This window comes from Erpetoichthys calabaricus, chromosome 4 (assembly GCF_900747795.2).
Source record: "Erpetoichthys calabaricus chromosome 4, fErpCal1.3, whole genome shotgun sequence".
Lineage (NCBI taxonomy): Eukaryota > Metazoa > Chordata > Cladistia > Polypteriformes > Polypteridae > Erpetoichthys > Erpetoichthys calabaricus.
Window position 1 is genome coordinate 222,627,435 of NC_041397.2, and position 23,901 is coordinate 222,651,335.

A 23,901-nucleotide genomic window follows, 5' to 3' on the forward strand; every position below is an offset into this window, starting at 1 on the left:
TGCTATCGTGTGCTGCATCAGGAATGGGCAGGAGGAGAAGTATAGGAACCTCATCAAGGACTTTGTTAAATGGTGCGACTCAAACCACCTACACCTGAACACCAGCAAAACCAAGGAGCTGGTGGTGGATTTTAGGAGGCCCTGGCCCCTCCTGGACCCCGTGATCATCAGAGGTGACTGTGTGCAGAGGGTACAGACCTATAAATACCTGGGAGTGCAGCTGGATGATAAATTGGACTGGACTGCCAATACTGATGCTCTGTGCAAGAGATGACAGAGCCAACTATACTTCCTTAGAAGACTGGTGTCCTTCAACATCTGCAATAAGATGCTGCAGATGTTCTATCAGACGGTTGTGGCAAGCGTCCTCTTCTACGCGGTGGTGTGCTGGGGAGGCAGCATTAAGAAGAAGGATGCCTAACGCCTGGACAAACTGGTGAGGAAGGCAGGCTCTATTGTAGGCATGGAGCTGGACAGTTTGACATCCGTGGCAGTGCGACGGGCACTGAGCAGGCTCCTATCAATTATGGAGAATCCACTGCATCCACTAAACAGTGTCATCTCCAGACAGAGGAGCAGCTTCAGTGACAGACTGCTGTCACTGTCCTGCTCCACTGACAGACTGAGGAGATCGTTCCTCCCCCAAACTATTCGACTCTTCAATTCCACCCGGGGGAGTAAACGTTAACATTATTCAAAGTTATTGTCTGTTATACCTGCATTTTTATTACTCTTTAATTTAATATTGTTTTTGTATCAGTATGCTGCTGCTGGAGTATGTGAATTTCCCCTTGGGATTAATAAAGTATCTATCTATCAGTACAACTTAGTATACAGGCTAATAAAATTGAAATTTTCAACACATAAATTAATAGCACTAAATATCCACTAGATGGCAGCAACAGGTCAACAGTTTGCCTTATTGAAATTGCTCGTTAGGAATCTGTTATATATCATATTCTGATATATATATATATATATATATATATATATATATATATATATATATAAATTACAAGGAGTTTCTGTCTGTAATGCAAAACTTGTGCATCCTTGGTCTTTGAAGCATGACCTTGGTCTCAATCATCACAATGTGACCAGTCATTTTGGTGTCCAGCTCTCAGAAGTCCTGAACTTTTCATCCAAGTCTTTATCATGGCCCCGAAAGATATGGGAGTGCACATCAATAACAAGAAATGCATGCTTGTGCACAGACAGAACTGAGGTGCGGGCACGCAGCATACTGTAAATGCCATATGGGATGAACGGCCATCCCGAACAGGAGAGGGGAATGTTCCTTGCCCAGAAGGGAAGCCCTAGACAGATGGACAGGTATCCCAACCGAATATACTTACAATCCCTTCCCTGGCTGGGGTAAAAGGGAAGGATAGGGTAGGACTGTCTCGAAGGGCTGTTGATTCCCCATGAGGCTAGATGGCAGCAGACATGAATATTGATGCCCATTCCAACACCAGCAGGGAATAACAGGTATTGTAGTTCAGTAGCACAGCCCTGCTGGGGTCCGCGGGTGCCATAAGAGAGTGCTGTAGGGAGTTACACTCCCTACTATTTGGGACTTTCGGTTAACCTGGAAGTGCATTCAACAGGCAAAGCCCTGGCACCGGAAGTACTCCTTGGGTCCTCAATGAAAGGGACTGCGCTGCCTTGTCCAGGTGAGTTGGTGCTGCAAGGCAGGAAGGTAACACTCGACTGGAGGAGAGCAGTGCAGAAGAGAGGAGGCAAAAAGAGGAGAAGACACAACTTGTTTTAGTACTTGTGTTTACAAGGTCTGTAATAAATACCCTTTATTTGAACCTGAACTGTGTTGGGGTTTGTGGCTCACTGTCCCCCACCCCAGCCTTCACAATATACACAGAATTACTGATATGGATCAAACCCCACTGTCACAGTGGCACTTTCACAGACAACTCCCAGCAAAAAACAAACACAGTGACGCACATTCCACATACATCAACTGAGGGACACAGAATGCAGACAGCACAAACATTTCCAGTTTCTTCTGCATCCTTGCACTCCACTCTACAGTTTGGTCAGGAAAAGCAACAGCATCCACGACTTTTCTTTGGTGTCAGCATAAAAGCACCATTCACTTCACTGACAATGAACGAGAAATGAAAACACTGTCTCAAATACCAAATGGAACTGCAAGAATATACAATTTGGAACACATACCCAGGATCAACAGCTCCTTATCTTTTTTATAGTTCAGGGCAAGAAAAGCAAACACCACAAGTTTCAATAACTTTCATGACCTAGAAATACAGAAATCTCTCTTTATTTCCTAACGAAAGTACAGGATTCTATTAGTGCTCACACAACCCTTATGCCCAACCATTCACCATACAATTGGGGAGACCACCTGCACGGAGCCATGGCCTGTGTTTAGCCTATACTGATGTGCCACCGATTCCAGTGAAACTTTCAATTTCAATTCATAAAAACAATCCGTAAAGTACACATTTTTTCAGCCATATTTATGCAGTTGATCCAGCAACACACATATTTCATCTTTATTTCATCCCTTCCCTCACCCTGATATATTCATCTTGTCTCCAACCATGTGGCAGTCCCAACACAAAGACTACAATTCCCATCATGCTCTGTCGTGAACGATTTCATCAACACTCACACAGTTTCAATATGAGCACCTGCAAAAGTGTGATGTCATCATAGATAGTAGACCCTACATTTCTTTCTTACTCATCCACTTTACAGTAACAATTTCATTGTCTCGCTGGATTACCCCTTTTATCTTACAGTACGTCTTTCTCTTTTTCTCTCATTATCGGTTGTGTTCAGCCAAACTTCATTCACAAATGACACTTTGACCCCTTCATCTTCATCTACAAATGTATGAGTCTGAAACAGGTTTATGCAGTGTTGCCAATCACTGCTTCTTATGATCTTATATTTGACATCACCAGCTACACAGTGACATTCACCCCGCTGTTATGCGCTTTGTCAAGTGTGCACTTCCTTTTACTGCGTACAACACACTTGACAATAACTCTGAAATGCACAACCTGCACATTGCCATTAACCTGTCAGTATGAATGAACAACCAGCGTTAACTGCTTTAGGAAATAAACAAAATCCAGATGGAATTAAAAAAAGAAAAAAGAAAAAAAAAAAACATGCACATTACCCTAAGCAGCTACACCATGATACAACAGAGTAGACTCCGATTACTTCTAATGAAGAGCTGCTGTTGACAATAACAGAATTGCCGATGGCAGTAAGATGATGAGACCTGTTCTATGCATAAAAATCTAGAAAAAAAATAAAAACTGAGGCAATCTCACTGAAAGTTGACATTTTTGTTGAATCTTTGTACCTTTTAACCTCAATGTCTTCAGAACACAACAAGATATTGACATGATTTTTACTTCTTAAGAATCAGAAATGATTGCATATGTATGTTGAAAAAGCATAAAATTTTTACGTCTGCCTTGCAATTTCTCTTTTATGGTTAAATATGTTAAAAATCTGTTCCCTTTTTCCTGAATGCTCATTTTATGTTGAACAAAAAAGGTCATATTTTATTTTTGTTAAGGTCCATTAATAAGAGAGCAAATGACCCATTTGTGATGAGATCCTTGTTTGAGCTGTAGCATCAAAAGTGTTTTGAGACATCAGCAGTGAGTGGGGATCAGCCAGAAGTGCTGCTCAGGGAGGAGGAGGAGGAAGAGGAGGAGGAGGGTGTGCGTGCTGCTCAACTGTCATTTGTGTCTAAGTGATCGGGTTGTATGCAACGCCTGGTGCTTCCTACATGCGATATTATTACTAAACTATTGAAATAATTATTATTACTGATCTATGAATTGATCTTTGCTGCAAAATTACTTCTGTTTCCCTAAGTCTTATTCTTAATTTTACTACAAAATTTCACAAATCTTCAATAAGCTCAGAAGCTGTAGAGGCTAAATAATACTAAAAACATACATGTCTTTCTGCTGCAATGAGGAGGTTGTAAGCGTCAGATCTGCTTTTTATTAATTTTACACAAGTAAGGTACATTTTGTCACACTTCCAGATGAAGCCATGTTGTCCAGCTTGTCCATTATAAAGTTTCACTGATCAGACATTGGCAGGGAAGCTAATGGGCCCCCTGAGGTGCCTTTACTAAAGATAAGAGAAAATAAGCCAGATACATATATAATGTCTAAAGGTAAAATCGTGGCTTTTAGAAGATGAATACCCAAGAATGCCACCAATTTAGTCCCACGTCTGAATAAACAGCAATGAAACCTCCATAATATTGCTTATGTGCCTTTTTCTGAAAAAGGTGTCTGTGTTACAAAGCAATGCTTCATGTGGCTTAAGCATACATGTGCTATAGTGTTTTCCTGTAATGGAGTGGCATATTTTATGCAGTTCTGTTGTTACAAGTTTGCTCCCTACACTGTGTGATATGTATGCTTACTGTACAAGAATGTAACATATGCAGACATCAAAAACAAAATTAGAAAATATGTCGTACATGCAGTGAAGTAAACAGAATTTTGTAATTAAATAGTCTAGGAAAGAGACAGAGGTCACTCATTTCCCTTTACCCTAGCAACAGACTCGTAGTTAGCAGAGATCTGAAGAAAGTAGAATTCACAAAAATCAATGAACGTTAACCGAATGCAGTGTAGCAAAGCAACGGGCCAGAGAGAAGATCAGCACATATTTTTCAGAGGTTAAAATGCTCATTGCTTTCTGAAGTTAGAACTCGAGATGCTGCATTCTGAAACTCGGACCGTATTCCAATAGAATTCAAATCTGCTGCAAAAAGTGTGAAAACTTTGATTGTTTTTTATTCAGGTTTGGGAATAAATGTTCAGTAGCCTTCCCAATAAACATAGGCTTCACCCACCATAAACTGAATGTCTTTTATTTCAAATTTCACACCTTGGGTGAATGAAAACAATTTATCTTCACAGCAAATATTTGTGCCTTTGGTAACATGTTCACATTCAAAACCATTCCAGCATAGACACAGGATGCCTACCTCTCTTAAAAGGAAGAGGGCAGCTCACACAACTGACCAAGAATTTGAAAATGATACGAAAAACTCTACATGACTAACATGACGTTGGGTCATGATATGAAAAAACTGAAATACAACCACAAGATCTTGTTACAGAAGGTTTTTAGATGGGGTGTTGTGACTGTGTCACCTGGACAGTTTGTAACAGGGATATTCCAAAGTAAACACTGGTAGGAAGAAGGGATGTGGTCCAAAGACCAAATAGAAATTGAATTGCTTAAGAAATAACTTTAGAAATACCAAGTGAATTGAAGCATGTACAGCAATATCTGCAGAAACCTGGCAGAGCATCGAAGGTAGCATTATAAAGGAATATAGAGCTCACCAAAGAAAAGACATAAGGCTAGTAAAGCTCATGATTTCTCATAAACACTAGGAGACTTAGAAAGCTGAGAGATGTGTTGTGGCATGGGATACAGGACAAGTTGCTGAGAAGCCTAAGGTGGCACTCTTGGGCAGTTAGGACTGTGAAAGTCAGGTCCACTGCCTGCAATTTACAGAACTACTTCAAGGATCACACTTTGACCTTCTAATGCAAAAAAATGTTCTTCCTTCTAACATGCAAGGATAAATTCATTCTCTGTCTAGGGTTAGTTGCTGCATTGTACCCACTGCTTCTGTGATAGGCCCTGCTCCTGCGACCCTTGACTCTTATTACTCAGGTTCTCAAAAAGCAAAAGAAGCCTCTGATTAGAGGGCTGCATGGCTCTGAATTTTTAATCTTGCTGAAAGTCTCCTGATAAACATTTTGCCCCGTCCCATTTGCTTCTGCTCTGTACCAACTACACTCCCTTACACAGCCATAAAATTACACCCCACACTTCAAGGTTTAAATGGAGTCCTGAGGACTCCTGCAGAATTGTTTTTAAGACTCTGAACGTCACTCAGGTGTTGCACTAATTCAATAAAATGTTATACAGAGACCGTGTCAAATGGCTGAATAGCCTGACCAATACAAATCCACACATTTGTTTGGTTATGTGATGTCTATGTTGCCTGTTACTTTTGTTTTATGAATATCAAAGTGTCCTGTCTTTCAACAATTGTGCATGAGTGAAATCTTATATTTGAGTTGACAGACACAGGACTATTGTGTGGTAAAATGTTTTGTTGTATTTCAATAAGCAAACAGCAGCAACTTTCCTTCCTCATTAATGACAAAGGAACATATCTGAAAAACATTTAAAATTGTCAGTTTTAGGATCCTTTACAGTGCAAGCAACATTTTTATAGCGGACTCCTCAAACTTGCAGTGTCAAACTAAGCTGCAAAGAATTAAGTGAGACTCCAGAGATGCCACAGCAGTATCACTACCTCACAACTGGAGACAAGTGTGAATCACAATCTTCACAGCTCCTTGTACTCTGTGCTACACCATAAGTCAAGGACAGAAGTAGAGTTTGTAACTGTGCTTGTTGAAGGGCTTGAATAGATGTGTGGGCATCCAGAGGTCATCTACAGACCTTTTTCCACTATTGTGATAAAAAGCAAACCAAACTTACATTACAATGAATTGGGAACCGGCCTGGTTAATGTAGGCCGAGAACTGAATTTTCTGAAATTTTTGTGCGCATACTGACAAATGATCCTTGATGAATGCAGAGGAGCATTCAGCATGTAGAGATCTGCTGCATTGGTAATCTGATTATTTTGTCCATCTATTGTACATTCTGTAACTACAGATTGCATTAAGACAATGCAATTCATGGGCTGTGCTCTGCATTTCTCCTATCACCACCCCACAGTCCAGACCTGATTGTCCAGAGCAGCAGTTGCTGTCTTTTCAAGTTCCCAGCAGCCAATAAACCACATTCACAGGTGTGATTGCTAGGTGTTGTTACTCTAATTTTCTTATACCTCATTGGCCACTGTCACCTTCTGCAGCAATTGTAGTGAGTGTGGCAACACCAATGTACAAGACAAGACACAAGTAAGCCTGGTGCAGGTTGCAACCAAATGAAAGCTGTTCTCAAATGCAGAAGGTAAAGATTTTAGCGAATCATTTACAAGATAACATGGTCATAGCTGTTTTTCGTATTTGAAATCACTACACATTGCTAATCTTGAGGTTATTCAGTTGAATTATATTGCAGACTTACCTGCTGTGTGTGTGAAGACATCACAGCACAAGCTAATCATGGAAAGCTAATGTGAGTACATACAATGGTAGACATAAAACACAACTGGAAAAAGAAATGCTGGTAATTGAATGCAGGCTTGCTTGTACATTCATTAAGAATCAGGCTGCAGGGGCACAGGCTGGGTGTGACGTCTCTGGTACACTGGTTTGGTTTGAAGTACCCTGATCACCACTGTGTTCTCCAACCTAGCACCTACTGAATATATGACAATGAGATACTTAAGTAGTTATACTTATCAAACAAACCAACAGAAACAAAGCCAGTAGGTTCCACAACACCATGGCTTTTTACTGCATTGCATGAACGGTCAGTCTATAGTCAGCTGACTGAAACAAGACACGTCTTTCAACTTGGCCTTAATATGGTTGGTGCTTTTGTCAAGTGAGTGTAGCCACCAATCCTCCCAACACAGGCTGTGTAGCATGGTCTCTAAACTAACACTTCCTTACCAGCCATCCTCTGTCCCTAGCCACACAGAACTTTGGTAGGCTTCTGGATCAATGCTCAGCAAGTCCTCTAGGCTTCCCCTGGTGAAAGAGCCCCTGCTTGAGCGTCTCCTTGCCCGGCCATCCAGTGGGCTTTCACTGCTCAGCCGTGATGGGCCATATGAACTGGGAATGGCAGTGTAATCTTGGTCCTCGTCTGAGCTTGTTGTCTCTGCTGCAGTGTCTTTAGTGCTGGCCGTCTCCTCCACTGTGGAGAAAGATGGGAAAAAAGAGTAGATGTGAGAGATCCATAATGTGTGTGTGTGGAACATAAATGGCATATGAAAATGCATGAAACATTAAATATCACTGTTCAGGAAAAAAGTATTACATGTGAGTTGGAGCTCTCATAACAACCATTATAGTTTCCAGTTACCAAAAAGTTCTGCTTTTTGCTGCCATTGGGTTTCAGCCTGAAATAACTTGGAATCTGAAATAAGGATGGTGGGGAGTAAAAAGAAGGGGACATACCCAAGTAAAACTGTAAATAGCATCGCTGATGACCAATTAGACCTTCTCCAAAATCTTTCAAATACTATAAGGCTGGCCAGGGCATACCATTAGGAAATGTGGTTAGCACATGAGGATGAAGCCATGCCATCTATGCAATATACTTTGTAAATTAAAAGTATTCCTTCAGTTAATACATTCATGCTACTTAAAAATGAAACATAAAAAAAAAAAAAGATTTCTATACATCCATCCATCCAACCATTTTCCAACCCGCTGAATCCGAACACAGGGTCACGGGGGTCTGCTGGAGCCAATCCCAGCCTACACAGGGCGCAAGGCAGGGAACCAGTCCCGGGCAGGGAGCCAACCCACCGCAGATTTCTATACATGCTTCAGTAAATTTTGAATAGTTTTTAGTGAAAATGGACTAACCAAAGCTAGAGGCAATAGTGGATTGGCTGGCCTGGCTCTGCAACGTGGAAGAAGGACTAGGAGAGGATTCATCATCAGTATCATCACTGTCAAAGGGCACCAGCTCTCGTTCTGTTCTCTCAGAAGGGTTTGTCAATTCCAGTGAAGAGCCTGAGATTGAAATGTGGAGCCTCTGCTCTGATCCAGCAGTGGGTTCTGTGCAGGGAGAACACAATATGGCATCTCCACGGTCCCTGCGAAAAAAAGAAAAACTCAATGCTCTAGTTATATGGGTAGCTTTTGTTGGTTTGCTTTGTTAGTAATGTAATGTTTGTTACAGAAAAAGTACTCAAACTTCTGAGTACCCTAATAAAACAAATGAATAATAACAATTCCAGAATCAAATGGGTGCTTATTGTCACTAAAAAATGTGGCGATGTGACACCATCCGGCCATGCCATATCTCACACAATTCCTGTAAGGAATACTGACCTTGCCTTGAGGCCTGGCACTGCAGCAATGCAGATGATCCTTGCTGAACACACAGCGATGCACGCCTCTACGGTGGGCTCGTTCTTAATGTTCAGGAGGCACACCTGTCCTACATAGCCATCACTGTTACAAACCCACACCTCATACATGTTGTCTGGGCAGCTGTGGCTGGGAGAGGCGCAGGAAAACTAGAGTAGAGATAAAGGTGAGAATGACACACTGGAAAAAATAGAAGGCCCTCTTGGAAGTAAAGCAAATGAGAGAAAATACTTTTCATATGTTAACCAGAATGTGATATTGTTAAGAGTTAGTAACTGGAAAATTTTGGGGTTTACCTGCATTCCACTTCGTGTCTTCATGATAGGAATAGCCTTCAAGAACTCTGGGTCCCAGTGATCTTTATTCAGTGCTTTAAAAAAAATAAAAATAAAAAAGACATAGAATGAATGTGTTCAATGAAAGACTAGTTTGGCACCCTGCTCATCAGCCAGAATTGATGCACTGTGACCAGACTCGGTGGTGAAGCAGAGGGGGACACATTCTTTTAACTATTAATTAGACTATATATCACTTCATGATTATTTGGTCTCAACCTTAGACTCTGGACTACAATATATGGACGGACGTTCTACTCACATTGCAGTGATGCTATCTGCATTCATTTTAGTGAAAATGATTTTACTCACATAATTGTCTTTACTATATAAGATTTTTCTTTCGATTTAATTATCTAACTGGAGACTATTAGATGACATGGGCTATAGTAGGTATCAGTGATGCATTGTCTAAGGGTGCTGTGTTCCACCTAAAGACTTACAGGCTTGATTCCTCATCTATGGCACTGTCATGGTACTGTAAGTCAGAAGCTTAGTTCTATATTTCTTTGATTTGCAAAGAAATTCATTTTGGCACAATTTTATGATGACAAAAAATTTAATTTAATTCATTAAGTAAAACTGGATAAAGCTATACTGTATATGCACTGTTTTTAACTGCTTAGGTTACCTTTAATAATAAAAAAAGTTCAACCAGATTTCTTGCAGTAATACATCAATCTTTTACTGTTTGCCCTATTCCTTCTTGAAAAACAAACATCTTTCAGGTTTTCAACTACTTGTTTCAGGTCTTGCCACATGTCCTAAATGGATGTTAGGTCAGGACTTTTTCAAAACTCTTTTTTCTTCAACTTTTCTGATATATATTTATTGTAGTTATGGGTTTTGGACCATTGTCTTGCTGCATGAACCAGAAGTACTTAAAATTTAGCTACAGCACATGGATTGAAGGCATGATATTCTCTGACAATTAAGGTCCCTTTAATGGTAGCATGTCATCCAAGGTCCTAATGCAGTAAAGCAGTTAAAGAATTGACACTATTGCCACCATGTAAGGGTGCAAGACCTTACTTTGGAATGTGGATGTAAGACATATATGGGCAAATGGCTTCACGTATGATCTTTGTAACATTCGAGATGCTGCTCCATAACTCTTATGGATAATGGAGAGGTCATTTTGGTAGGTCAGGGACAAGCATTCATGTTTTTAATAGTGAGCAGTGGATTTTGCCTGCCTGCTACACAATAAACCCCATTTTAGTCAGCACATTTTTAACAATGGAGTCATGAATACTGACTTTAGCCAAAGTGAGAGAAGCCTGTAGATCCTTCAGTGTTGTTCTGAGTGATCTTTGTTGATTTAATAGTTTTCAAGTGTTCCTCATGACTACCATCACAAAAATTGTCCATCTGGAGAATATTACTCTGGCTGTGGTTTAGTGGAGTCCCAGTGCTGTAAAAAAAAATAGACTGGTCAACTTTCTAGACTGATACAGACGAATACCACTCGTTCCAACCCCACCAAATGTAAAAAGAATTTCTGATGTGGCATGAACACGTGTGGTGACAAATTCATTCTGTTCAGTTATACTGCCCTAAATCAGGTCTGATTAGTAACCAAAGGACTGAGTGTGTTTGGGGCTTCAAAAGCTTTTTCACACTTGAAAGTTGCAGGTTTTATTACCTTGCATACAGCAGAAATGTGAAAAGTGCCAAATATTGTGATCTTTTTTCTCTTTCACAAAGTACTACAACCCACAGAACATCTGGCCAAATTCACTATGGAAAATATGAAATAATGCAGGAAATCAAGGGGCAGACACTTTTTCATGGCCCTGTACAAGTTCTTCATTAAGTCTGCTGTGGAGTCAGATTCTGATTAACTCATTCAAAGGTGGTGTTATTTCACAGAACTGAATTCTGCCAACTGGCATATGTACTTGTGAAATGCTCTCATATCTAAAAAATATCTAAAGGGGTGCTTAATGCTTTCTTGGATTAATTAACAAATCTGTTACTTAATGTTACTTTAACCTGTGCCTGTTCAATGCAAAATAAATGATGCGTTGAAGTCACTTACAAAATAATAAGCAGCTAGTTTGATTCTAAATAATATATAATGCTAATTTGATGTAAAATAAGTACTAATTTTTGCTAAATGTTATACTTCAAGTTAAATAAATAATAAACAAAAATTTAAATAAAAAAGGCTTCGATTGTGAGATTGGAAGTAAAGACAAAGCACAACTACTCTGTTTCTTCAAGGGTAGATCTGGATAACCTGTGAGGAAAGGCTGACCTGTATTATGTTTCAAAGTTATCACAGTTCACCAGTTTGCCTTAAAATGGTAAAAGAAAGTATTTAGGGGAACCATGTGAGAACAGACATTTGAAACTGGGATGGACAGTTAATACTTCAAAGAAAAGAAGATCTGGACCTGTCAGGAAAATAAGTAGTGCTATCAAAACAAGGTTACCACAAATTGTACCACTACTTTCATGGTCAGCTGGACACACAAAAGACTAGGCTGGGATTGGGGTGGAATGGCTGGGAATATATTGGTGAGACTGAAATCATGCTGGAAGTGCATGTGCATCTGGAATGTGAGTATCAATGTTAGTCAGTGGACTGTAGAAAAAAATGCAGAAACAATGGAACTCATTTTTCCCAAAAAAAAAAAACATGCCATCAGCAATTCACAAAAAATGTCTTCATTAAAAACAGGCCCATCTGGTCAGATTTGATTACACTGTAGTACTGTTTGTCTTCATACTTCATAATTTAATAATTGTAATGAAATATTACAAATAGATAAAAAAGTTCAGGCCCATTTCTGCATACGAATACACAAAAGATATCTGCTGGCAGCTCCAAAATTGTAGTGTGGACATCAGTAAATCGACATCTACAGGGACAGATTGAAGAACATCTTGGTTATGGTCCTTGTTTCTCTTCCCATGAGTTATCAGTCCTCTTTGCAAAAGGAGGCACTGGGTTTAGGGGAAATCTCTCACCTTTCAGGAAAGCAATCCCATTTTTATAAGTCGCCTGTTAATTATCAAATTTTGTTAATCAGTTGGTCTGTAACAATTGCTGTAAACTGTGACACTCACATCCACACGAATGTCCTTTTGTTGTGGTAGTATATCACGACAGTAAAATTGTTACTGTGAAATTCTTGTCCAACCAACATGCAACATGTTGCCAAGATAACAAAACATAATTTCATTATATTATAGTGGCTTGTATGTGTCTGTTCAGACCTTCTCTAAAACTACATTTGCTAATACACGTCTTCTCATCACGTTACAATGAGATAGCATTGCATAAAAGACATACCCAGCTTCTTCTTGGCATCCTCAAAGGCCTGCTCAAAGTTACTGCGTGTGTCAGGGCCGCTAAATTCAAACACAAATGTTCCCTCGATGGATGGTGTGGTTAGCTCCACTTTGTTAGGTGGGAAAGTCATGCTGAAGGAAAGAGACTGCTTCTCTGCCAGTTCACGGTGAACTGCTGCCATTAGGTCTTTGATCACATCATCCAGGCTCTGCGCAAAAGGAAGAAGAAGTTCCTTGTGAGCTTTGTTCCATCCTGAATTAAATAATAATCTGTACACATTTATCTTCTTAACTACCTGCTTCTTTCAGTAAGTCTTCACCTAACACTGCTTCCTCTAAATAAGTAACATTCCCTTCTTTTTCACTTATTCAAATTCCCTAAAACTCTAAAATATGTCCAATCATCTATATTTGTACTATCTAAATCAGGTAATCCTTGCCTTCTGTTCAATGTCTCTTACGTTTACCTCAGCACAAAGGCCTCTGTCCATTCAAAAAACAAACCTGAACTAGAATCCTTTTAAATTAGGCAGTGTTCCTCAATCATTTTATCCACTACATAGACCCTCTCTCCGGCTCTGCACCATGTTTACAAAGCTTTAACCTTTTTTGCCTATTATTTTTATCTTGAACCCTAACAAAGGGCCCCTGACTTTTTTCCTGGACAAAATACACACTGATATTCACCCATCTTCCTCTAAGTCTATCTCCATGTTTTAAGATGTACCACTTAGGTATAAAATCTTCTTCTGTACCTGATCTTCTACTCCTTCAGGCTGTTGCCTGCCAAGCACCTGAAATGAGCAGTACACCATCTACATTCATTTAATTTCCACAAAGAATCGGATGAGTACAAGTACAATTAGCGCTAATTTATCTAAGTCAGAAAGATGGAAATTCTGATATTGTTAAGCAAACAAAAATAAATTCATAATGAGCACAAGCCCACTGTTCTCTTACTGGTGTCATACAGAGAAGTGAATGACTTAACACTAATGGTGGGAAAAGCCCGACTTTCACTTGTATTGTTGTGGATCCAAGGGATACATGGAGCATTCTTTAGCAGCAGCTCACCTGATGAGGAAAGCTGAGGGTCTCTGATAGTTTGCTAATCTGCCCCAGGGTACTCAGGTCCTCATCAAGACGTCCGATTGTTTTTTGGATGTTCTCACGGTTGGCTGCTTGAGAAGTACCTGAAAACAGAAGTGGGATTAGCTTTAAAAGTATGGTGTTTCTGATACCATGAGGAAAGAAATTAACTGCATTGTTCTTGTAATGCAATAGCCTGGTTCATTTGATCATAAAATATAGAAAAAAATCAACAGTCCTGCAAATACTTCCTCAGTCATCCTAAGCACAGTATATGCCATAGAATTCTATGTTAGTGTGGGTCACTCAGAGCTGTCCACTTTATCCCACCAAGGCCTACAGTAAAACCTGTGAAAACTGTCTCGTACAAAGGGATGCTTTCATATTCCAACTAAAATTGTGAATGAGGCCCTTTTAGATATTTCAGTTTACAGGTCAATACACTTTAATGTTAATGAGAGGCACAGAGATGGCACATAAAATAAAAACAACATAAAAGCCAACCTTTCACCATTTCCACATCTTCTAAAGGCAGCTTCCACAGTAGCTTGTATTTGCTTGATGTGTCTATAACGCTTGCTGCAGTGTACCTAAAAAAAATGAAAAGACACACACCTTTAAAATCAAAGTTGTCATTAGGGAATGGCAAGCACACACGCATTTGATTCTTAAAATTAATGATAGTAGGGTGTCCTGAACCCATTTTTCTCGAATTCTATATATTACCACAACATCAATAAGTCAGCAAATTTGGTTGAGTTAATTTTCCACACACAATAATGTGTTTAAATCCATACATATAACCGAGAACTGTGATTTTCTCCTGTACATTTGGAAGGTCTAACTGAAGCATCTGTTATCAACATCGCCATTCTGCATTTCTCCCAACTCTAAATTTAATGGACCAATTTTATATGTCATAGTTCCTATTCGATGAAGTACTGAACTGATAACCACAATAGAAAAAGTGAAGAGTCATGGTAAGAAATACTAAGAAAATTGCAGGGCAATGGAGTGCAGTTCTAAATATTGTTATGGCAACTTAGAAGCCCTGTAGGGCACAAGCTATAGCAGTCCCTCTGTCAACTTACAAGCTCATGGAGCTGCGCCGGAGAGATCCAGACTTTCGCTTTAGTGTCGTGCACACAAGTAAGTCGGTAAAGAGAAAGAGTGAACGGTCCTTCTTGCCCCCAACTGCTTTCTGCAACACAAAAGTCAGAGTCACAGTGATGGAAAGAACCAGGCAATGATTAGGTCAAGTGCATGCATGGTAGGCCTAATCCATCTGGAAGAAAATTTTTGCCGAAGGATTTTTTCAAACAACACTTCAGATCATACATAAATGTAAATGATGATTAAAGCAAAGACAAAACAACTCTTACCACTTCTACCACTATCTCTTGTCTTAGAAATTTTCTCTGAGGAGTTAAAAGCTGAAAGAAAGAAAGGTAGCAAAATTGGCAAAGTTAATAAACTGGCGACAGAGTTGTTCTGAATTACACAGAAATCAGACATGAATAGTTAATGTAATTTCCAAACACACTGCATAAATTCATATTGTTATTGTACGCTGCTTTGGATAAAATTTATATTAAAGAAAGAAATATAATAATAATAATAGTATACTTAAATGAGCTGTAACTCATTTAAGCTGTGCTAATTCTGATTCTACTGCAGTCATTGGTCCATTTGCTCAGATATACCATTTTCACTCCTGTAGGCTCTTGAAAGTTTCTCTCCCTTATGAACTGTATTTTTGCACTCCACTTTGAAATGCTCTGGTTTGTTTTATGAAGCAACTTATGACAGTGTGCCTTATGAAAAGCACTAAAAAAACAATAAATCGATAAATAATAAACAATAGCAGCCAGTCTGCATCAAGGCACACAAAAACTTACATTCTCCATGCCTTCAATGTGCGCCTCTATTTCCTGCAGCACTCGTGTTTCTCTTTCCACCTCCTCTGCATTCTTTCGCCCCTTGTTGATTCTCTCTGCTAGCTGTTTAATATTTTTCTGAGCATCTATTAGGAAAGGGTGGTCTGGGTGATCCTCTGGGGTGTGCTTCAGTAGGTCCTGTTGGTCAAAAAGAGACAAGAGCTTTGCTCATCAGTAAGAAATGGAAAAAGAATGAAATTGTGTTTGTGACCTTTACTGGAACACAGGCGTGTTCATAATGTCACACATTATCACTGACATTACTATTTACAGGTTGGATTTTTTTAAGCTTGTTAATATTATATATAATAGAATACACTTTGAAGCATATGTTTTTTTTTCATTAATATAAATCTTAAAAATCTCTACTGCATGTGAGGGTGGAGTAATAATGATACAAAAGGCAAAAATGTGAATAGGATTTTTCAGAACACACAAAAAAGTCAAAGAATAAGTTATTTATTTTTGACGTCATATTCATTATTTAAAAATTGTGTAATAAATCCATTTGCCTCTGACATTTGCATAATAAAAAAAAAACAAAACCAACAAAAAAAACTCCAGTGTCTCCTCCAGCACAATAAAATAATGGTCTATGGAACACCAGAAAAATGTGAAACAAAAGCTTTACAAATGTTTTAATTCCATAAAAACACCCCCAGTGTTTCTGCAGCATGTTTATGACAACAGAGTGAAGCAGGAGGCAATTTGTATCACAGTTTCTTGGCACTATCTTTCCTAACAGTAGGATACCTACTGTACACATTTGCTTCCCTGTTTACAGCGAACTGCAAGGGTGGAGATTTCATGTAAACAACAGCTGGTGCAAACCGGAAGTGCTAGGGTAGAATATGATAAAGATAAGCCCATATCTGTAACTTTTTAGCAGGACATTCATTGCCTTTCACCTAAAATGCTTTAACAATGCCCATACCACAGAACTGCTTTGTTTGCTGGCTTTACTCTCTTTCTTTCTTTAGGGTGGGGGATGACTTTTGGCTTTGTTAAGTTTGATTTTATTGTATGGATTGTTATTTGCTTTTAAATAAAATAAAAATGCCCATACCTAGGATGAAAAATCTAAATTAAATGTCTGTGGTTTTCATCATTGACCCTACTATAGTGCTTAGGTTAGATGTCAACACCCCAAATTAAGTCCTTCAGAGAACTGACTGATAAGTTAGTGACCCCCACTTTTCCAAGGATGACTTCTTGAAACCTCAGTAAAAAAGAAAAAAAGATCCTGATCGCCCTTTTCTGAAGCTCATGTTTGAATTATTGAACAGTACAACTGTACATTCATGTGTACAAGAATAAAATCTACTAGGCCACACCGTAACTTTCATGTCTGAGAGGTATGGGAGGAGGACTGGGAGAACCTCTCTCACAAATATTGGAGAGGCAAATTGCTTGGCACTGATGCATCAAAGCTCTCACAGAACCTGTGGAGAACATGCAAACTCTAGAGGCTCTCCTGGAGCTTTGATGAATCAGTGCCAAGTAACTTTCCGATACGACTGATACAACCAATAAATGTATTCTACTGAAAGATTCCCGTTTTGTCATCCTGGCTTATAGTTTAACCTCTGAAGATGATAAAATGTCTCCAGAACTAAGTGACTGATAATGGTTTGAAAAATTTTCTCCATCGGTAACACAAATTTAGGCCTCAGGGGCCAAAGTGAGCCTTGCCAAGTTTTCCAGATCTCACTCTCTGCAGTAAAGGTATTACTGTACATTTTCCATGTATGCATCACCAGTCACCGGTTGCCTTGACCTGGCCTGTAACCTCAGATTGTAAATTTTCACCACTCCAATATTCTGTCTCGCTCTTCTCTCCTCTTCAGGCTGTTACAGTTCATCACTGGTATATTATGGCTCATACAGATCAAGTTTGGCAGACTGGTTAAACATTTAATCTTCTGAATGGTCAGATATATTGATGGTGTAAAATGAGAAAATATTTGTCTAAATCCTTACAAAATAAAATTTTACCAGAAGAAAGAATAGCTTCAATCTCAAAGTATAACTGTAACTGAGCTACTCACAAAATGAGCTACAAGAAAGCTCACCTTTGTGGGTGGAAGATTATTGCAAAGCAAGGTCAAGTAAAGGGACTGAAGTGAAGAAAAGAGCAGAAATTACACATTACAGTATATCTTTCTTTTTTTTCATTTCACAATAGCTGCCCACCACCGATTTGTGTCCTCATCTCCTGCTGACTTCACTGTAATACCATAAGTCTGACCTCATTATCTACTACTCTTCATCATGAATTATTTCATTTTCCTATTTTTCTGTTCCACTGCAGGGTTCCATGTTAGGGCCTGTCTGACAATATTGTTGGTGGGTTTTTGAAGAATATGGCCAATCCACACCCATCTTCCTCTCACAATCTCTTCTTTGATTGGGCACTGCCGAGTTTGCTTTCATAAATCCTCATTGTTAATAATTTTAGGCCAGACAATTTGCAAGGTGCTTTACAGGCATGGAATCATAAAGGTTTGAGCCGTTATTGTGATGGATTTCTTTGTCCACCACATTTCTGCTCCATACAATAAAACAGATTTGACATCTGCCCAACACAACTTGGTGTGTTGACCGATTTCTAAATGAAGATGTGTATGCATATATAATATAAATCATATGCCCATACATATGCTCTGGTATATATGTAGTGTATATCATGCTGACCTATGATGTTATTGAGAAGTGACATACTGCACACTCTGACCAAACGTATCTTCATAAATGTTTGCAGTGTGTCTCAAGACATTGCCATTCCTTCAGATTTGACAGGAGAAGGAAGCCCCTGCCATGCAACACCACAGAAAGTGAAAGAAAATCATACAGATGGGGTTGCATTTCTTGCTATTGCTGAGTATCAAATCCTTTTCTTTCTAGGGCTTGAGTAGGTACTTTAACTCAGGATTCCACTTGTGAGCCGTGTTCTAAGAAGGGCTTAAAAATGCCATTAGATATCCAGGGCAATTGGAGTAAGCCTTGGTTTACTTCTACTATCTAAAATGTGATCCTTCTTATCAGTTCTTTAACGAAACTGATTGACCAACTATTTTTTTGCCTGTTGAGCATGATGCTTGATTGCACACTTCCGTAAAGATGAAGATGTATATAAATTGATGTAAAAAACAGAAGTAAAGTGTTTCCAGGGATAAACTATGATGTGCAATGATTCCAGTCTCAAATATAGACATTTTGTTTAAGCTATTATCTAATTGCAAAGCTGAACTTGAAATTCAATGCTGGGTGTGCACTAGAGACACTGAATTCACATTTACTCAGAAGATACATAAGCACTGCACATTCTTCTGCTCTTGCCAACTGCTTCTGGGCCAAGATTATCAGTTAGGAGTCAAGGAAGAGCAGCATGATAACTTCAGCAACATTAACAAGCATCGAATTGCACATCACCGAGATTTCTTCAGTTGGCAAAACACTTGTGAGAGATTAAATCAGCCTGCAGAGGTCACTGCTGTGCTAACAAAGACCTTGACAAAGACCTGCAAACTCTGAATGCAACTGCCACTTCACTATTTTTCTGACAAAAAGAATTAACATACACAGACGGATATGTAACAGTGACATATGTCATGTTGGGCCTGCCTGCAGGCTTCCTGTGTGCTTTAGGCTCATCTTAAACATCTGACTGCTCAGAAGCAGCCTCTTCCTGAGGATCCATTAGTCTCAAGGTAAAAAAAAAAAAAAAATCATCCTTTACTCTAAGACATACATGCAATGGCATCAGTGTGCTCCTCAAAATGTATGATTTTCCTGTGTTCACATTAAACTTGTATTCATTAAATTTTATTGTACTTTTGATTTCTTCTTTTTACTTTGGCCCTTTAAAATCTTTGCTTGTCCACTGTTTTGTGATCCTATCCTGCAGGCTATATAGAATGCATGTTGGTTTTGATCACTATTAAAGGCACTACATACAACAAAGGGGGTGCTGATGTCAGGCAAGCCAAGGGATGCACAGACAATGCGTTGCTTTAAAAAAGGAGTGCAACCGGTTTGCTTATTTTAAACAGAATTTTTGTTTGATTACAGTGGATGTTAAATGTTTATGCATCTTTATTGAAGTTTCAGGTTTTCTTGACATGAAGGCTAAAACCATCACAAATCATTTAATTTCCAATAAGATGTTGGAACCAATAATATTTGAAGTGAAAAGTAAATTAATCTTCTTTAGAAGCTTTTGATGCCCATTGTAGCTGTGTTTATAGTGTAGTTGTCAGAAGGTTTACTAAGTCTTCAGAGTAGTATAATCTGAAAACATATCAGCAAACCTTGGGGTAGGGGACCCCCCTGCAATCCCTGCAAGGTGAGGGGGCCTCCAAAGCCAAATGGCCTCCTCATCAGATCTACACACAGCCAGCCAAAAAAGTATATCTTAATTTTTGAAAATAGAAATAGAGAAACCAAACAATGAAAAATCAGTGTTGCACCTTGTGTTCCATTATAAATAACTCAGTGTCCATTATTGAGTTTGTGAGAAAATACAGTAACAGAGTACAAAAAGCTCTTAAGTGCAGGACTGAACAGCAGGACTGTGCGAGTACTTCACTGTCTGGGCAGAGCCAGATGAGGTTGTGGCAGCTGGCTGGGCGGGGCTAGATGTTTGAGTGGCAGCAGTCCATCTACATCCTTTAAATCAGGAAGGAACAAGAAAGAGGGCCAAGACTTTCTAAGGAAGTGAATAAATCGTAATTCTACACAAGTGAAGCAGTGGTGGTGAATTTAACTGTTCAATAAACAAGTCCATCTTTTGAGATGATACTATGGTAGAGATAGTGAATGGCTTTGATTCCTGGCATTGACGGGAGATCGCCACAAACATTGAGGCTATGTCCACACTATGCGTTCATTTAAAAATGGTGTTTCTAGCATTTTCACATTATTTGTGAAAGTATCTCTGCCACACTAAAATAATAAATAATAATAATTCATTACATTTATATAGAATGACCAAAACCACACATGAAATAGCCTCTCACCTACACAGGGCATTGGTGTAAAGAAGAAGAGGAAGATCCTTCTATGCTAAGTATTCATTTGAAGCTTGCATTTACACGTGGAGAACAGCAATGGTGAATACAAAAAACCAGACTGTTTTGTTTGGACTAATGATGATGTAGAATTGATATTCAGAATAATACATGAACATAAAGCAAAAAAAAAAATGTAAAAAGCAGGATAGAATCAGAAAAAGGCCATATAATAAGCATGAACCCACCAGAGTTTGCATTTTCAAAGCTTTCCATTTTCACCCATCCGCACTGCAATACCGAGTCAGCGCTTTCCAAAATACACAGCTCTGGAGAAGTTTTCAAAAGTCTACTTTTTCTGGGGTTAAAAACGCTGGAGTCAAGTTGACAAAAGTGAAAACGGAGACCAATGTCTGTATTTTTTAAACCAAAGTGTAGTAGTCTGAACATTGCCTAAGATCCTGGCATTCAGCTTCAGACTTTGTTTTCCACTAAAGTGGTCCAGGCAAAGTTGCAGTGGTTTTTGACAGACAGTGATTCAGTTAAATTTGTAACGAAAAGCAGCTTTTCCATATAATGCAGGTGTTCTTTTATTTGCAGACTGTGTATAATGCAATTAATCTGCCTAAGATAAGGACATCTTAACTCTAATAACTAACTCCATATCTAATTTATTGTGTATTCTGTATTACCAAAGTAAGATTTCAGTGCTCAGCCAACAGAACTCACTTGATTACCATGGGGTATTTCTTACACTGACCACACGCCAATTTATAAAGATGCACCAAGGAAGAAATAAAGATTTGCAATATCTGAACAAAGATAACTAGATAAAAATACAGGAGTCTCAAAACGTTTCGTTATTATTATGTTAACACTACAGTAATTTCCCCCTGAATTGCAACAAATTGGTGAGGCACAGTGTAGTCTCCGAAATCAGCTTATCTGACTAGTTTCTGACCTCAGAGGAGAGGCAGGAGGGTTTAAGACACAAGCCTTTTAAAAATTTTGCATTAAATCAGTGTCTGCATATAGATAATATTTTAAAACTTTCTCTGAAATTTATAGAGATTATAATTGTATAATTTAAGCTTAGCTCATACTGATCCAGTTCTTTAGATTTTATTTTATCAAGGATGCCTAAAAAGGAGCAGAGACATTTTACAAACAACTTTTACTTTCTCCTGTTTTCTGCCCTGAAGGAGGCTGCTGTTTCAGTATTTTGTAGTACGTACACCACAAGGCAATTGTGAAGTTGTCCTGAGGATCTGGCCAAGGAAATCGTTTTTAACCATTAAGGAACAAAGATAAGTTAAATATAGGACACATGTGTTCCTACTCATTGTGTTTGCACTTCAATAATCTTTGGAATCATCTTGTCTTAATACAGAGGAGATTTGTATAATATTCAATCTGTGACATATTCAAACACAGGAATAGTTTACAGATGACCAGAAACGTGTGTGATGCCAAAAAAAAGAAGCAACTTCAGCTGGCACGCCATGAATTAATGAAGAGTGCTCATGCAAAAGATACTTTCTGTGGCTGACAACACAGGATTTCTTTCTCTCGTTTTAAACATTTTTTTCCAAGATGACTCTAAAGTCCAGCCTTGAAATTTCCCAGTTTACATTGCTCTTGCTCAGCAAATGAAGCTCAGGCAAGACGCCAGATGTTGTATTCACAGTTTGTTGGTGGTATTGTATTAGTGGCACCAGTCTGAGTGAGACATGCAAGTAAGCATTTTATAATCACACAACAATAAAGTTGAATTTGAACATACCAGATTAAAATATATACAAAAAAAATACTTAAGTTAAAAAGTACTAAAAGGTAAAAAATAAGTCTCTCATACATCACTCGTAAAATAAAAGCATGGGTGCTTTTTTGAATGTTGATTGATGTAAAGCGCCCATGCTTTTATTTTACGAATGATGTATGGGAGACTTATTTTTTACTATTTAGTACACTTTTTAACTTAATATAAGTGTGGTTTTAAAAAAGTATATATATATATATATATATATATATATATATATATATATATATATATATATATTTTATTATTTTCAACTTTTTAGTCTTGGGTTTGTTTTAGTATAATTTTGTAATCAATATTTTAACACTTCCTTTGATGTTATAGGCACACATCTTCATACAAGATGCAGTTACTAGTGCCATCTATTGGTGAAATCTTGAACTATTCTTCATATGAAAATTTCATTTCTTAATTAACATGGATTAATTGATCAATTAGTGAAACTGATTATTGATTCATGTATTATCATCAGAAGTGAGTAAGTGTGCAAAATTTCAAGTCATTTGGACAATAGTAAGTGGGTTAAATAGTGATTACAAGATTTGTACCAGACAACAAACAGGTGAAGCTAATATAAGCGTGGTAATAATAAAATAAAGAAGTGGATTTTTGTCGATAAAAAGCTCTCTTTAAATACATTCTGTGCATCTCAAGAAGAGTTCATAAGAAACCTTTAACTGTACAGCTACATAACACCATAAATACACTTCATCTTTGATCAGTATTGCATGCAGAGAGATGGCCTTTAGTGTATAATAAAAATATAAGTGACACCCAATGACATCTCTACCCTTGGACTTGTACAGGGAAGTTTATCATTCAGATATTCAGAGATGAGCAAATGATGCAACAACTTACAGATAAATACCATCTGAAAATTCTTTTTATTATCTTCTTTTCTGAAACACTGAATGTAAATGTATTAAGGGTGTCAAAAGTAAGGCAGAAAATGAAAATTAATTTAAAATGCGTAAAATTGCACTCACTGTTCTCTTAGTCTCATTATTAATGTGTGTTGTTAGCTATCTTGATCCATAATTCAGGCTCACTTTACGTATCTGTAAATTAGGCTTCATTATGGTGCATTCCTGCTTGTGTGTGGCTGACTTCAAGTGTTTGTGGCATCGGTGGGTACCTGTGTGCATACTGTCACCCTGAGTGTAAACGTCAAATAGATGGTTCTCACACAATCAGCAATACGACAGTTGATACGTTCTTCAAGATGGAATGGAATGTAAAATACTGCCACTGCCTTGTTATCTTCCCTAAAAACATTTGCAAGGTGGCAGAGACAATACTGTAGAAAATTACAAATCACTTGGAATTACCCTAAGTTCT

General features: G+C 38.4%; 1 protein-coding gene across 1 annotated transcript in view; it reads right to left on the bottom strand.

Moving 5' to 3' along the window:
- The window catches only part of LOC114650602 (rho guanine nucleotide exchange factor 17-like), a 274,372-nt gene that overhangs the window by 17,913 nt on the left and 232,558 nt on the right, over positions 1-23,901 (bottom strand). The window contains exons 6-15 of the mRNA XM_028800349.2: positions 15,697-15,873; positions 15,181-15,231; positions 14,890-14,999; positions 14,303-14,388; positions 13,784-13,902; positions 12,711-12,918; positions 9,371-9,444; positions 9,036-9,223; positions 8,565-8,797; positions 7,644-7,887 (exon numbers count right to left, since the gene is read on the bottom strand). Of these exons, the coding sequence (XP_028656182.2) occupies positions 7,644-7,887; positions 8,565-8,797; positions 9,036-9,223; positions 9,371-9,444; positions 12,711-12,918; positions 13,784-13,902; positions 14,303-14,388; positions 14,890-14,999; positions 15,181-15,231; positions 15,697-15,873 (1,490 nt within the window). The remainder of the gene's footprint in view (positions 1-7,643; positions 7,888-8,564; positions 8,798-9,035; positions 9,224-9,370; positions 9,445-12,710; positions 12,919-13,783; positions 13,903-14,302; positions 14,389-14,889; positions 15,000-15,180; positions 15,232-15,696; positions 15,874-23,901) is intronic.